Source organism: Crocuta crocuta, unplaced genomic scaffold (assembly GCF_008692635.1).
Source record: "Crocuta crocuta isolate KB4526 unplaced genomic scaffold, BGI_CrCroc_1.0 scaffold580, whole genome shotgun sequence".
NCBI lineage: Eukaryota > Metazoa > Chordata > Mammalia > Carnivora > Hyaenidae > Crocuta > Crocuta crocuta.
The window spans coordinates 2,517,647-2,532,117 of NW_027527940.1; the positions used below are offsets into that span (position 1 = coordinate 2,517,647).

General features: G+C 46.6%; 1 protein-coding gene across 1 annotated transcript in view; it reads right to left on the bottom strand.

The window, feature by feature from the left end:
- The window catches only part of SLCO2A1 (solute carrier organic anion transporter family member 2A1), an 83,341-nt gene that overhangs the window by 34,565 nt on the left and 34,305 nt on the right, over positions 1-14,471 (bottom strand). Inside the window, exons 2-3 of the mRNA XM_077752312.1 lie at positions 11,859-11,996; positions 4,805-4,967 (exon numbers count right to left, since the gene is read on the bottom strand). Coding sequence (XP_077608438.1) covers positions 4,805-4,967; positions 11,859-11,996 — 301 coding nt within the window. The remainder of the gene's footprint in view (positions 1-4,804; positions 4,968-11,858; positions 11,997-14,471) is intronic.

Genomic DNA, 14,471 nt, shown 5'->3' on the forward strand with positions numbered 1-14,471 from the left:
TCACAGTTCGTGGGTTCGAGCCCTGCATTGGGCTCTGTGCTGACAGCTCAGAGCCTGGAGCTTGCTTATGATTCTGTCTCCCTCTCTCTCCGACCCTCCCCTGCTCACACTGTCTCTCTTTCTCTCTCAGAAATTAAAAAAAAAAAAAAAACCATTATGATATGGGTGGTGTTTTGTTTCATGGAATCACTAAGTTCTCTAGGTCTCCCCTCATGATCTAATAATTTTCTTTCCCTCCTTTTCTCAGCTTCATTATTTTCCACAAATTTATCTTCTGTATCACCTATTCTCTCCTCTGCTTCTTCAATCCTCATTGTCACTGTATCCAGTCAGTATTGTATCTCAGTTATAGCATTTTTTATTTCAGTCTGACAAGTTTTTAGGTCTTTGATCTCTGCAACAAGAGTTTCTCTGGTGTCTTCTATGTTTTGGGAAGAATTCTCCATCTTGTCATTTTGGCTAAGTTCTGTTGTTTGTGTGTTTTAAAAGCTTATTATGTTTCCAGAACCTGAGAGTAATGCTATATAAAAATCCTAGAGGAGAACTCAGGCAGCAATCTCTTTGACCTTGGTTGCACAACTTCTTACTAAACATGTCACCAGAGGCAAGGAAAACAAAAGAACACATGAAGTACTGGGACTTCATCAAGATAAAAATCTTCCGCACAGCAAAGGAAACAATCAACAAAACTCAAAGGCAACTGACAGCATGGGAGAAGATATTTGAAAATGACATACCTGATAAAGGTTAGTATCCAAAATCTATAAAGAACTTATCAAACTCAACATAAAAAAAAAAAACCCACACAACCCAGTAAAGAAACAGGCAGAAGACCTGAATAGACACTTTTCCAAAGAAGACATCCAGATGGCTAAGAAACACATGAAATGATGCTCAATAACACTCATCAGCAGGGAAATACAAATCAAAACCACTATGAGATACTACATCACACCTCTCAGAATGGCTAAAATTTACCGCACAAGAAGTAACAGGTGGCGGTGAGGATGCAGAGAAAGGGGAATATTAGCCAGCCATTAAAAAGAATGAAATCTTTATATATATATATTTTAAAAATTTATAAATAATATTTAAATATTTTAAATAATTTAAATATTCATAAATAATATTCCATATATCTAGTGGAATATTACGCAGCCATGAAAAAGAATGAAATCTTGCCATTTGCAATGATGTGGATGGAGCTAGAATGTATAATGCTAAACACAATAAGTCAATCAGAGAAAGACCAGTATCATATGATTTCACTCATATGTAGAATTTAAGAAACAAAGCAGATGAACATATGGGAAGGGGAGGAAAAAGAAAGAAAGGGAAACAGACCACAAGAGATTCTTAATGATAGAGAACAAACTGAGGGTTGATGGAGGGAGGTGGATGGAAGATGGGCTAGATGGGCGATGGGTATTAAGGAGGGCACTTGTGATGAGCACTAGGGGTTGTATGTAAGTGAAGAATCACTTAATTCTACTTCTGAAACCAATATTGCACTGTATGTTAACTAATTAAAATTTAAATAATAAATAAACAAAATGTTAACCAATAGAAAAACTATAAAACTGCAGTAAACTGTGATAGTGGGGAAGGACACATAGATTAATGGAAAAGAATAGAAAGTCTAGAAAAAGATGCCCACAAATATGACCAATTGATTTTTTAAAGTAGGCTTCATGCCCAGCCCAGAGCCCAAGAGGGGGCTTGAACTCCCAACCCAAGATCAAGATTTGAGCTGATATCAAGTTAAGTAAGGGGTTTAACCAACTGAGCCACCCAGGCCCTCCAACTGATTTTTGATAATGGTGCAAAAAATATTTAATGGAGAAAAGACAGTCTTTTGACAAATGATACTAAAACAATTTAACATCCATATGCAAAAAGGAAAGGAATCTTATAAAAAACTAACTCAGATGGATCCTAGATCTAAATCCAAGTGTAAAGACATACAACTTAAGAAAAAAACCCAAACACACACACACACACACACACACGAGAAAACCTTCTTGATCTGGGATTAGCCAAAGAGTTCTCAAATATGCACCAAAAGCAAGATCCATTAAAGAATTATAAATTGTATTTCATCAAAATGAAAAACTTTTGCTTTGCAAATGACACTGTTAAAAGAATGTAAAGGATAAGCTGAGGACTGGGAGAAAATATTTGCAAATCTTATGTCCAATAAAGAATTTGTACCCACAGAGTGGTTAAAATGAACAAATCAGAATACTATAGATGCTGGTGAAGATGTGAGGAACAGGTATCTTCCTACACTGTTGGTGGGAATGTAAACTGGTGCAGCCCCTCTGGAAAACAGNGTACCCAGAATTTATAAAGAACTCTCAAATTCAACCACAAGAAAACAAATAATGTAATTACCAAACAGGCAGAAGGTTTGAACAGACACCTCCCCCAAGAGAATACACACCTGACCAATAAGAATATGAAAAGATGTTCAACACCATAAACTTATATTTGCCAATAAAAACTATACACAAATATTTATAGCAGCTCTATTTGTAATTGGTGCAAATTGGAAACAATTTAAATGTCTTTCAATGGGTGAATGGATAAACTGTGGTAGAGCCATACAATGGAATACTATTTAGCCATAAAAAAGGAACGAACTGCTGATTCGTGCAACAACATAAGTAAATTTCAAAGGTCTATGGTGCAGGAATGAATCTAGTTTCAAGATGTTACATGCTGTATATTTCCATTTCTGTAATATTCTCAAAAGTCACAAATTACGGTGATGGAAATGGGCTAATAGTGGCAGTGGCTTGGGAGAGTGTGCCCACAAATGAATAGCATGATGGGGGTGGTGGAGTTATGGGACTGTTCTGTAACCTGACTGTGGTGGTTACACAAATCTATAAATGTATTCACATTTATAGAACTGTGTGTCACTTCCAACATGAAGTCAATCTTACTCTCTAATAGTTTTTTAATGTGTCAACATAAGGATAACTAACAATGTATACCTTCCAAACCAGTAAAAGAAAAAAAAGTAAGACTAAAGAAATAGGACATAACAGTAGAAGGAAGAAAAGTATACAAATAAGCAATGGGCTTAAGCACACCAATTACAGGGGAGTGGCCACCTCTGGGGAAGAAGTGAGGAGCCAAGAGGGTGTTAATGCTTTACTTCTTTTTAAAAAGGGTTATCTGGCAACCCAAGTGTCCATCACCAGGTGAGTGGATACATAAAACATGTTGCATCTGTACAAGGGCATATTATTCAGTCACAAAGAAATGAGGTTCTTGATACATCTTACAGTGTGGATAAATTTTGAAAACATGATGCAAATTGAAATAAGCCAGGTACAAAAGGACACATATTGTATGATTCCACTGATATGAAATATCTAGAATGGGCCAATTCATAGAGACAGAAAGCAGATTAGAGGTAATCAGGGGCTGGAGCGAGAGAGAAATATGGAGTTATTTTAATGAGTACAGAGTGTCTGTTTGGGGTTGACGAAATAGTTTTAGAAACAGTGATGATAATTGCACAATATTGTGAATGTAATTAATGCCACTGAATTGTATAGTTCCATCAGTTAAGATGGCAATTTTTATGTTTTATATATATTTTACCACAATTTTAAAATAAATAATATGCCAGAACTACTGGATTGTACATTTTAAGTTTTTTAATGTTTATTTATTTTTGAGAGAGACAGAGAGTGTGAGCAGAGGAGGGTCAGAGAGGGAGTAAGACACAGAATCTGAAGCAGGCTCCATGCTCTGAGCTTTCAGCACAGAGCCTAATGTGGGGCTTGAACTCATAGACCGTGAGATCATGACCTAAGCTGAAGTCAGACGCTTAATTGAACCACTCAGGTACCCCTGCATTGTACATTTTAAATGGGTGAGTTGTATGGTATGTGAATTATGTCTCAATAAAGCTGTTAAAAGAAAAAAGAAAAAAGGTATCTGAAGGGAAATAGATAAATTTTAATTATCAGTGTATAAGTGTGTGTTGTATTATTTTCTTTATTTGGCTATATTTTGATTTTTTTCATATTAAAAAATAAAATAATTTTTTAAGAAAATGGAACTCTTACCAGGCAATTCAATGTTATTTAATTATTTGTGTAAGATCCTCATACGTCTCTCCCTACTACTGGGCATATCACTAAGAACCAGAGACTCCATGTCACAGAAAGGCCACTTACCTGTCTCGTATCCTACCCGGGTCTGTCTCTCCCTAACTGAGTGGTGCCCTTGGGAAAGTTACTGGACAGCTTTGAGTGCCAAGTTCTCATCTGAGACCTCTTCTTTCCCCTTCACAGGTGTCCAAGGGAATCCAATGAGATCACAGTGTAAGTGTGTTGTGATCTAAAGAGTGATGGACGAGTGTACAAATGTCAGGAAGTATTAAACACATGATCAAACACGCAGAAAATCCACAGATCTCATCATGGTCAATGCCCTGACCCTCCACCAAGCCCATCACAGGCACTGCTCACAAGCATCCCTACTTGTGCATGCTGGGTCATTCCTGGCACGAAACACAGAATTACTGAGAATCACAGGAGGAGGGAGGTGAGCCACCAGCTGCATGCTCCAACCTCAGTAAGCAGGGCTGCTCCAAAGTTCTACATGATTCTGTATGTTTTCACTTTCAGATGTGCTTTGTGAAGAAACAAAACAATGAAATCCAGGGACACTTTCTGGTGGGAGGGGACAGTATGGCCCAGAATGGTATTCACTGCTCCAGTAGCATCCCCACCAACTTTGGTGAGATGCCCACTCCTTCCTTATCTTCTTGGAGGCCACTTACCTACACTGGTCAAGGTGTACTGGTAAGGCTCCGAGAGGAAGTGTGGGAGAGTGAGGACAAAGGCACCCGAAGCTAGGAGGAGACCCCCGATGCCAATCAGCCGTGGACGGTGCACCCGGCTGCCAAAGTAGCTGACGAAGATGATGAGGATGGCGTTACTGATCTGCAGAAAGAGCAGAGGAGCTGAGTGAGACCTGAGACTCTGTCCCTCCCCACCCACAGGGAAGACCTGACTGTACCTGGTCCAGGAAAAGCAGAGAGGCAAGACGCTGCCCAGTGCCAGCCTTGCCCAGAGACCCTCAGGGCAGGTCCAGCATGCACTGTTTCGGCTCTCCCCTATTGGCAGAGACCCTTACCAGCCTCAGCCTTCTGGACTAGTCCAAGGGAAGTATCTAGAGACCATGTAAAGCTCACAGCCTAAATTCCAACCATCTTAGAACCAAACCTTTTAGGGCAAAGTCCAAGAAAGCCTCCAGTCCTGGCTGATTCCTAGGAACAGCATATGCTCTCTAAATGCCTTAAGGACTCTGGCTCAGTGGTCAGAATAACCACCAAGCAATGTGTACTATCTCACTCCATCCTGCAACAACTCTCTTTTTGTGACAAAAGTGGGGCTCAGAATATTAGGTAACTTGCCCATGTTAGGAGGTTAGGAGATGGCTTGAACAGGGACTACCTGAGTTTAAAGCACCCAGTCTTAGGTAGACTGGTCTACTGCCTCTTGGAGCAGTGGGCTTCTGTCCTAGAAGCCTCACTATTGACCTGCTCCTGGCCCTCCTTGGGCCTACTTCCATTCCTGTCAGTGAGGGAGGAGGACCAAACTACCCCCTAAGCTCCTGCCAGGCTGCAAACCTCAGTAAGTCCACGTTCTTGGTACTTCTTGGAAGGTGTGATCTCTGAGTCCCACCCTGAGCCAGGGAAGGGAACTGAAGTCTCAGTTTGGGGAGCAGGGTATCAAATGATAAAAGGAGGTGCTGGCAGATCTTCTGACTACATATCCATCCAAAGAGATGATCCTCTGCCCCAGAGTGTAAGCTCACCTGGACTGGAGGAGCCTTCAATGCCAGCACCCACAGCCCTGCCCTGTCCACACCACAGTCTTCTCCTGGCTAGAAAAGCATGCACCCCTGGTTCAGGAAATAGGGGCCAGAGTCTTGCTATGTGGCTCTTGCCAAGACCATCAAGTGGCCAATTCTGTTTTCTTCTTACTTGACCTCTCAGCACCATGTGATTCAGATGACCATTTCCTTCTCCCGGAAGCACTTCCTTCACTGAGTTTCCAGGACACCACCTTCTAGTTTTCTTCCCCTAGCAGCTCCTTCTCCATTTTCTTGGCTGGTTTCTCCTTGCTTCCCTGAACGCTCAACTCTCATAGCTCAGTCCCTGAACCTCTGCTCTTGTCTTGGCGAGCTTACCCGGTCCCATGGCTTTACAATGTTCTGCGTGTGCTTCTAATTCTCACAGGCTGAGCACACCCAAATCTCATGCCTCATCTTGCCCCTTCCCCACTCCGCAGTGCTCCTCATCTCAGCAAATGGCACCTGCATCCTGCCAGTGCCTCAAGCAAGACACCTGAGCATCATCCCTGACTGCTCTTTCACACCCATGTGCAACCATCAGCAAGTCCCATGGGCTGGACCTTCAATAGCCACCTGGAGGCTGAGTGCTTCTCTCTACCTCCCTCACTACCTCCTGGTCTAAGCCACTGCCCTTTCTCTTACATGTCCACAGGGCTCCCTTGTCATCTAACCTACTTTAGACCTCAGCTTAGATGGGAACTTCTCATTAAGGCTTTCACTGAAAAATAAGGGGGTGGCGCTGGGTGAAAGGGGTGAAGGTGCTCAAAAGGCACACATTTCTAGTTAAAAAACAAGTAAGTACTGGGATGTAATGCCCCACATGGCAACTTGAGTTAATAACACTGTATTGTTTATTTGAAAGTGGCTAAGACAGTGGATCTTAAACTTTCTCATCAGAAGAAAAGCAAGTTGTAACTATGTGAGGTGCTGGATGTTAACTAGACTTACTGTGGTGATCATTTTGCAATATATACAAAGGTCGAATTGTTAGGCTGCATACCTGAAACTAACATTATGTTAAATGTCAATTATAGCTCAATAAAAAAGGAATTAAATATAACACATTTATAAAAATTAAATATAAATTATAATTTATTTTAAATACATTTTATAATTTAAATTGTATTTAAATATATATATTTATTTATTTTAGAGAGAGCATGTGTACATGCATGCATGTGCACAAGTAGGAGAGGATCAGAGGGAGACAGAGAATCCTAAGCAGGCTTCATGCTCAGTGCAGAGCCTGATGCAGGGCTCAATCCCACAATCCTGAGGTCATGACGTGAGCTGAAATCAAAGTCAGATTCTCAACTGACTGAGCCACTTAAGTGCCTCTAAATACATTTTGTAATTTAGATTCTATTTAAATATTTTTATAATTTAAATAGAATTTATATAAAAAGTTATTTAAAATAAAACCACCACTTCCCTCCATGACTTTATCCTTATTCATAGCACTTACTGTAATCTGATTTACAAATTTTTATTCATTTCTGTAAACACATGTCATATTTAACATTAGAATGGTATATGAGCAGGGAGAGGTTTTTATCTGTCTGCTCATTCCTGCCTCCCCACACCTAGAGCAATGTTTGACACATAGTTAGTGCTCATTAGATAGTTATTGAAAAACTGAATGAATGAATAAATGACAGGCTTTTTCAAGAAGACACAATGGCCCAGAAGACTCCTCCTTTGTGGCCAAGAGTAAGATGGCTTATAATATATACAGAAAGGGGGTGTGAAGGTGTGTGGGGAGGCAGACTAGCCTGATCCAGCCAGTTGCTTTGGCCCCTGGCCAGACATGGTTCTAGAAGATTCTGAAACCCATACCTGGAAGCAAAGCTTTATTGTTATGCGTCTTAGATTTTTTATCTCCCTATCCTTTTATTTCTCTATCATTTTTTCAAGAAATTGTAACTGTCCGACTATGTCAGCTAAGTTACCTGAGGCTGACTTTGAAAGGTCTGGGTCTGCAGTGGCAAAGTTCCCGTAAGGGGGAGGAAGGCCTGGGGTGCCTGGGCTCTGCCCATCTGAAGCAGCCCTTCCAGCACTCCAAGGGGCTGGGCTCGCTTTTTGGAGAGAAGTGGGGCCTCCACAGTGCTTATGGCTGACGCTGGCTTAAGACCGTGGTCCCCAAACTTCTCTTCAGCAGTGGAGTATCTTTGGAAAAGCAGTTTTTCCATAATACAATATAACATCATTTTATATACATGAATGAGGCAGTTCTAGCTGAGGAGAGGAGGAGGCCCCCTGCCGTCCATGCCTCAGGCCCCCACAGCGGCCCCTGAACAGCTCTGTGGGCTTCCTGTGAGACCATCTGAAAGTTGTTACTGAGTCCTTTTGTAACACCTCCCTGCGCATCAGCTTCCCCAGGGCAAATGCGGGGGCCCCAGGGCAAACTAGTAGGAGGCATTAAGGGTGGGGCCTCTAGGGCTCCCTCTGACTTTGTCTGCCCAGGCCTGGCCTGCAGCAGTGAGCAGAAGAAGTGGCTGCCTCACAGGGCAAGATGCCCGTGTCTTCTCATCTTGTCGCTGGCCTTTTGCACCCAGCCCTCCTCTCCCCTTCACTCACCCACCAGCCTGGANCGGCTGCCTCACAGGGCAAGATGCCCGTGTCTTCTCCTCATCTTGTCGCTGGCCTTTTGCACCCAGCCCTCCTCTCCCCTTCACTCACCCACCAGCCTGGAAGGCTCGGGGACCCAGCAGCAGCTCTAAGGCTCATTCACCTGGAGGCTGGCCACCGTCCAGATGGTCTCACCTTCTCCTCTGCCAGGCCTTCTTTCCTCTTGCACCCTTCGAGCTTCTGGTTGCAGCCTCCCTGCAGTCTGTGGGACTTCAACCCTGTACTCAGGCAGCTGCCAAATCCTGCCTTTTCTTCCCACTATCTCTTGGGTCCTCTTCTCCCCCAGCCTCTCCAGTCTGGCTTGGTGGCACAATTTCCCAGCCAGCTGACTTCTGGATGCCCTGTCCCCCACCGCTAGTGTCTCCCAGTCACCTCTTCCAGGGGGTTCACATTCATGAGACTGTTCACACTGCCTGGCTCTGCTCAAGAAGCCATGCCAGTTCCTTACCATCTACCACAAAAGCTGGAAGACTCAGGCTTGACCATAAAGGTCTCCCCTAATCTGGCTGCCCTCTGCTCTCCTGCTCTGCTGGTAAGACCCCTACTTTACTACTCAACCTGTTTCCAAATGCCTGCGTCAGAATCAAAAGGAGTGTAGAAAGCCCTTCGGCTGAATTTCCTGTCCTACCTTCAAACACTCACCCATATACCATCCCCAGACACACAATGACATACACAAATATACACGCAGACAGATAGACACTGGCACAGATCTGCACAGACACACACAGAGACACAAAGACACAAATAACACACACACATAGTCTCACACAGAGACACAGATACACATACATAGTGACATACGAAGACACACACAAATACTGATACAGATATACACAAAGACATACACCGTCACACACACACACACACACACACACACACACACACACACAGAATTGTTAGGTCTAAGAAATAAACTTTCTTGGAGCACCTGGGTGGCTCAGTCGGTTAAGTGTCTGCCTCGTGGTTTTGGCTCTGGTCATGATTTCATGGTTCATGAGTTGGATCCCCGTGTTGAGCTCTGCACTGACAGTGTGGAGCCTGCTTGGGATTCTCTCTCTCTCTGTTCCTCCCCTGCTCATGTTCTCTGTCACCCTCTCAAAATAAATAAACATTAAAAAAAAAAGAAACTTTCTTGTGGTATTTGCCTCAACCCATGCCCGTAGGTGTGGTCTAAAACCATATTGTTGAAAAGCTCACCTATGTGAGCTTGGGAAAGAGACCCTTTAATGAGTAAATTATTTTCACCCTCTACTGAACCACACCCAGGGGAAATACCAAGCCCCTTCTCTGCCTAATCAGCCTCCAGTCAGAGATTGTGCCACGTGTCTCAGTGGGCTACTCCTTGCCCCTTGAAAATCCAATTGTCCTGGGGCCCACATTTTTGTTCCAAGTGTAGGATAAATAAGAATGACAGTTCGGCCACGGAATATCACAGATTCGGCTGTTGTCTAGGCTGTGGCAGAAGAAGGAATTACAGTTACTGATTAGGAGGGTGCCTAGAACACCGTGTTGAGGAATCAGAGTCTAGATTCAGCAGAAAAGAGGGCTATGGTTCATTAGTGACACCTGCCAGGGTCTGGGGATTGCACTGCAGCAGACAACAGAGGACAAATGTCAGAGGTTTGTTTTCCCCTCATGAGTGAGGACAGCATGTGCCAGAGGCATTATTAAAGTCATGGGCCAACATTAGGAAGGTGCATTCTGTGTAAGGGGTGCCAGGTCCCTGTGCTGTGATCAGCGCTGTGAGTATGACATGGGTAGTGAGGTAGACCAGTCACTGGGCGTCACCAGGAAGCTTGAGACACAGACACACAGATAGAGACACACAGGTACATGCACGTGCGCACACACACACACAGAAAGCAGAGGCCCTGGGAGTTCTAGGAGAGGGTCTGGGCCAAGCAGGGATGACTGATGGGCCACAGGGATGCATGTGGGCAAGTACGTGCATGTCCCAGGTGTGGGAGACAGCCATGTAGGGGGAATGCATGCAGCGAGGGGCACCAGGAGAGATTTGGCAATGTGTTTGGGGGAGAGGGTTTGGGGCAGAGCAGGGCTGGGGACAAGGGAGAGGGGAGGATTGGAAGAAGGGATGGGCTGGGGGTTCAGAGGGAGGTCTTTGCATGGGGGCTATAGACCTGGGCTCAGATGCTGGCTGCACTGTGTGCATGTAGGTGCCCAGCCTGGATGGGGCACTTGGGCTTCAGATGTGAGTTTCCTCCTCTGGGAAACATGACTGTGTAGAGACACCCTCTCGGAGGACTGTAAGGACGGCTCTGGCACAGGGCAGGGGCTCCTGAGTGCACTGCTGTATAGGCCCCTCAGGGTGAAGAAGTGAAGGGCAAAGGGGCGTTTCCAGCTGGGAGCAAGATGGGGGTGGGGAGACCAAAAGCTGGGGCCTGAGGATGGTGCTGGGAGACATCCCGCCTTCTCCATCTTAGAAGCCACCCTGGGGGAGCCCAGGCTCTAAGTTACTAATCAGCCTGAATTCCACTGAATCAAGGGAAGATTCTGCTCTGGGAGTTTGTGGGGGGGGGGTGGCGGGGGGGGCACTGCCTCCAGCCCTGAACAGTAGGCATTGTGGAAAGAGAAGAGAGAAGACAGGCCAGGGAGCCCCATCTCCTCACTTGGAGCCACCGGTGTTGCAGCCACAACAGAGGGGGCTCTTCAGCCTCCTCTGTCTGCATCTTCCTCCCTCATCTTGGGTGATGCCTAGCTGACCTTGCCCTCTGACCTCCCGCTCCTGAACTCTGGCCCACCCCATCTTCCTCTAACTGTGATGTGCAGTCACTGAGGAGCAGTGTGAAATCCACATTGCTGGGGGGGTCGTAAGGATCTGAACTTGTTTGGGAGTCAAGGCCATTGAGCAGCTCTGGCTCCAGTGATCCTCAGAAGGCAGGAGCTACAGGTCTGGGGCTGCGTCTCCACCTGCATGTCTGAGGCTCATCTACCCTCGGACCGGGGATGGGCAGAGGCCACATAAACTTGTGGGTGGTCACAGATCTCAATAAGAGAGACACGGAGTTTGGAGGCAAACAGCCCTGCACCTCTGGGCAAGAGGCTGTGCGTGCTAAGCCCCAATGCCCTCCCCTGAGGGGTGTGAGGGGTAGAGCACCTGCTTGCTGGGCTGCTGTGATGAGGCCCCAAGGTCAAGGGCCTCTAAGCTCTGTGCCTGGTGCAGCGAAGCCCCAGGAAAGGTAGCTGCCACCACACTTGCTGCATCTAGCAGCCTCTATGTTCATGTATGTATCCCAGCTCCCCTGCCCCTTCCAGAGCCCTCAAGCGGACCCTGTGATCAGGGTGGCACAAGCGTGAAGTCTGAGGGACCAGAACCTCCTACTTACCTCATTCAAGCTGGAAATGAGCCCTGAGGAGGAGCTGGAGAGCCCAAAGCGCTTCTCGATGGTGGTGAGGCTGCTCTTGAAGTAGGCACTGTACAGGAGCTGGCAGAGCTGCAGGAGGCCATGGCAGAGGACGAACACCTGCGGAAGGAGACAGGGCGCCCTGGCTAGGACCTTGGCATTCCACGGTGGGGCTTCTGAGACATGGAGCCCCAGCAGTCCAGCCTGCTTCCTCACCTTTTACTTGGGAACACTTACTTCATGGGAAGGTCTGGAGGGCGAAATGATTCAGTTGCATCAGTGCTTTACCCCATGGACTCACTCGGGGCTGCCCGCCATGGCCATCGTTCCTGCCATTCTTAGCCCTGTCAGCGTGAGGGGTCCTGCAAAACCACAGGGCTGGAGAAGCACCCTTACCCCTGAAGGGAAGGAAAGGCCTGACTCATCAGCCCCACATCTAGAGCACTCAGCACTTTGTTTTTTTTTTGTTTTTTTCCTTTTTTTTTGTTTACAAATAGTTTATTGTCAAATTGGTTTCCATATAACACCCAGNACCAACACCCATTCTCCGAGGCTGGCCTCTAACGCACCATGATGGATTCCCAAACCCCCTGGTTTGAATGATTGCTCCCCAGCTTACTATCATGTCTTATCAGAGGTATCCATGACTGTGCTTTCTCCCCCATGGATGGATGATAAGGGCCCCAGGAAGGCCTTGAGCCATTGTCTCTGCATCCTTCCCTGCCCTATATACCTAAGAGTATGAGTAAATGTGAATGTGAGTTTCGGGTTGATGGGACAGATACACAGCTGGGAGGGTGACAGCAGTTTGTAGCACCTGGAGTTGGCTCCAGGCTGAGCTCTGGGACCTCCTGGGTTCTCAACCAGTGGGCTGGGCCCGAGCAGGCTCAGACCCTGGAGTCCCCCATCCCTGAACTCCCCTGCAAGGTGCCCCTTGCTGGAGATTATACTTTTCCTCCAGGGAAGGGTGGAGTGCCCTTATGTTTCATAGTCTGCCAAAGCCCTTCCCTTAATTGAAGGGCTGGCATCTTAGGAGAGCAACTGGGGCTCCTCCTTCATTTCCGTTTCCTTACACAGCCGAGGCCCCCTCCTGTGAGGAGGCCCCCTCCTGTGAGGGGGCCCCTTTCCAGGCTGTGGGATCAGAGCTGACGTTCCCTCTCCTACCTGCCAGGGCAGAGCCCTTGTGAGGATAGCCTGGGGCCTCTGACAGGGCCCAGCACTGGCTGGCTGCCCACACATGCATCCATGTTCACAGTCTCCAAATCCGAGGAGGCCAAGACACCCACAAAACCACACGCCTCTCCAAAGTGCCACCTACCAGAGCCCGCAGCCACCTAGCTCCTCACCAGGGAGAGAAGGAAGCCTGTACACCTGGGGGTGGAGGTAGCACTCCATCCCCACCTCCATTGGGAGGCTTTGTTCAGCTTCATTTCATAGATCGAGATTTTTAAGATTTTGTGATAAAGGTGTTTATGAAAACGATCTAGTCCCCTTGTCTTTTACAAATGGGAAAACTGAAGTCCAGAAAGGGAGGGGGGGGTCCCAAGTGTCTTGCAGAGTATCCTGCATGCAGTCAGCACTCTGGGCTCGAGTGCCAGGCACTGAGATACCAGGAGTGCACCAGTTCTGGTCCATCTGTTGAGCTCTTGATTTTCCTAACTGTGAGGTAATTGGGCTAAATTGGTGGTTCTTAACTCAGTTTTGATCCATGATCACTTAGAGGGACGGGGGGGAGGGGGGTTGTCTCTGAAATACAAGGTCAGGCCCAAACCGAGGCCTGCTGAATCAAACCTGGTGGAGGTGAAGCCTCAAGTGTGTTTTAGACAAATTCGGCCGGCAGAATCCACTGGGTGATGTGGGTTGCAATGCTGTGGTTCTGACCATTTATGTGCAGGGGGTAATGTGTGAAGATGAGGGAAAAAAAACAAATTGAACACAGACAGCCCCGAATGTACAGGAGTGTCCCCTGCAGGTCGGCCAGATGGGAAAGCACCCTAAGACAGTGAGGATGGCAGTGAGGAGAGTGAGGGACTTTTCCAGGATGGACACAGGGCAGTAAGCACGCCTGAGCCCCACTTCCTGGCCCAGGACAAGTCCACAAAAGAGCCAGGTGATCTCAGATGCCTCATCAGACCTCTTCTGACCACCCCCAGAGGCAAACACCCCAACTCTCTGGTGGTCCCCATCTCCAGACACAACACCCTTTCTGCACACATTCATTGGAAAATCCATTTGTGGCACCAATATCTCAGTCCCTCATTTAGAACTTTCCCCAGGGCTTGACACCGAATTCCATCCAATTGTCTGCTGGCTGTGTCCATCTGGACATTCTCAGACCCACATCCCAAATGGGACTCACTGTCCCCACAAACCTCTCCTGTTTTCCCTTCTTTCCCCAGCACCTTCACTCAGCTCCCCAAGCTAGAAACGGAATCCTCCTAGACGCCCATGCTTCTCACACCCTGACATCTGGTGCCCTTGCTGAGCCCTGTGACTTCTCCTTGGCCCTTCTTGTATTTGATCTGTGCTTTGTCTGCACGACACATCTTGCCTCGGGCCCACCCCTCTCTCCCTGGATTACTATAGCAATCTTCT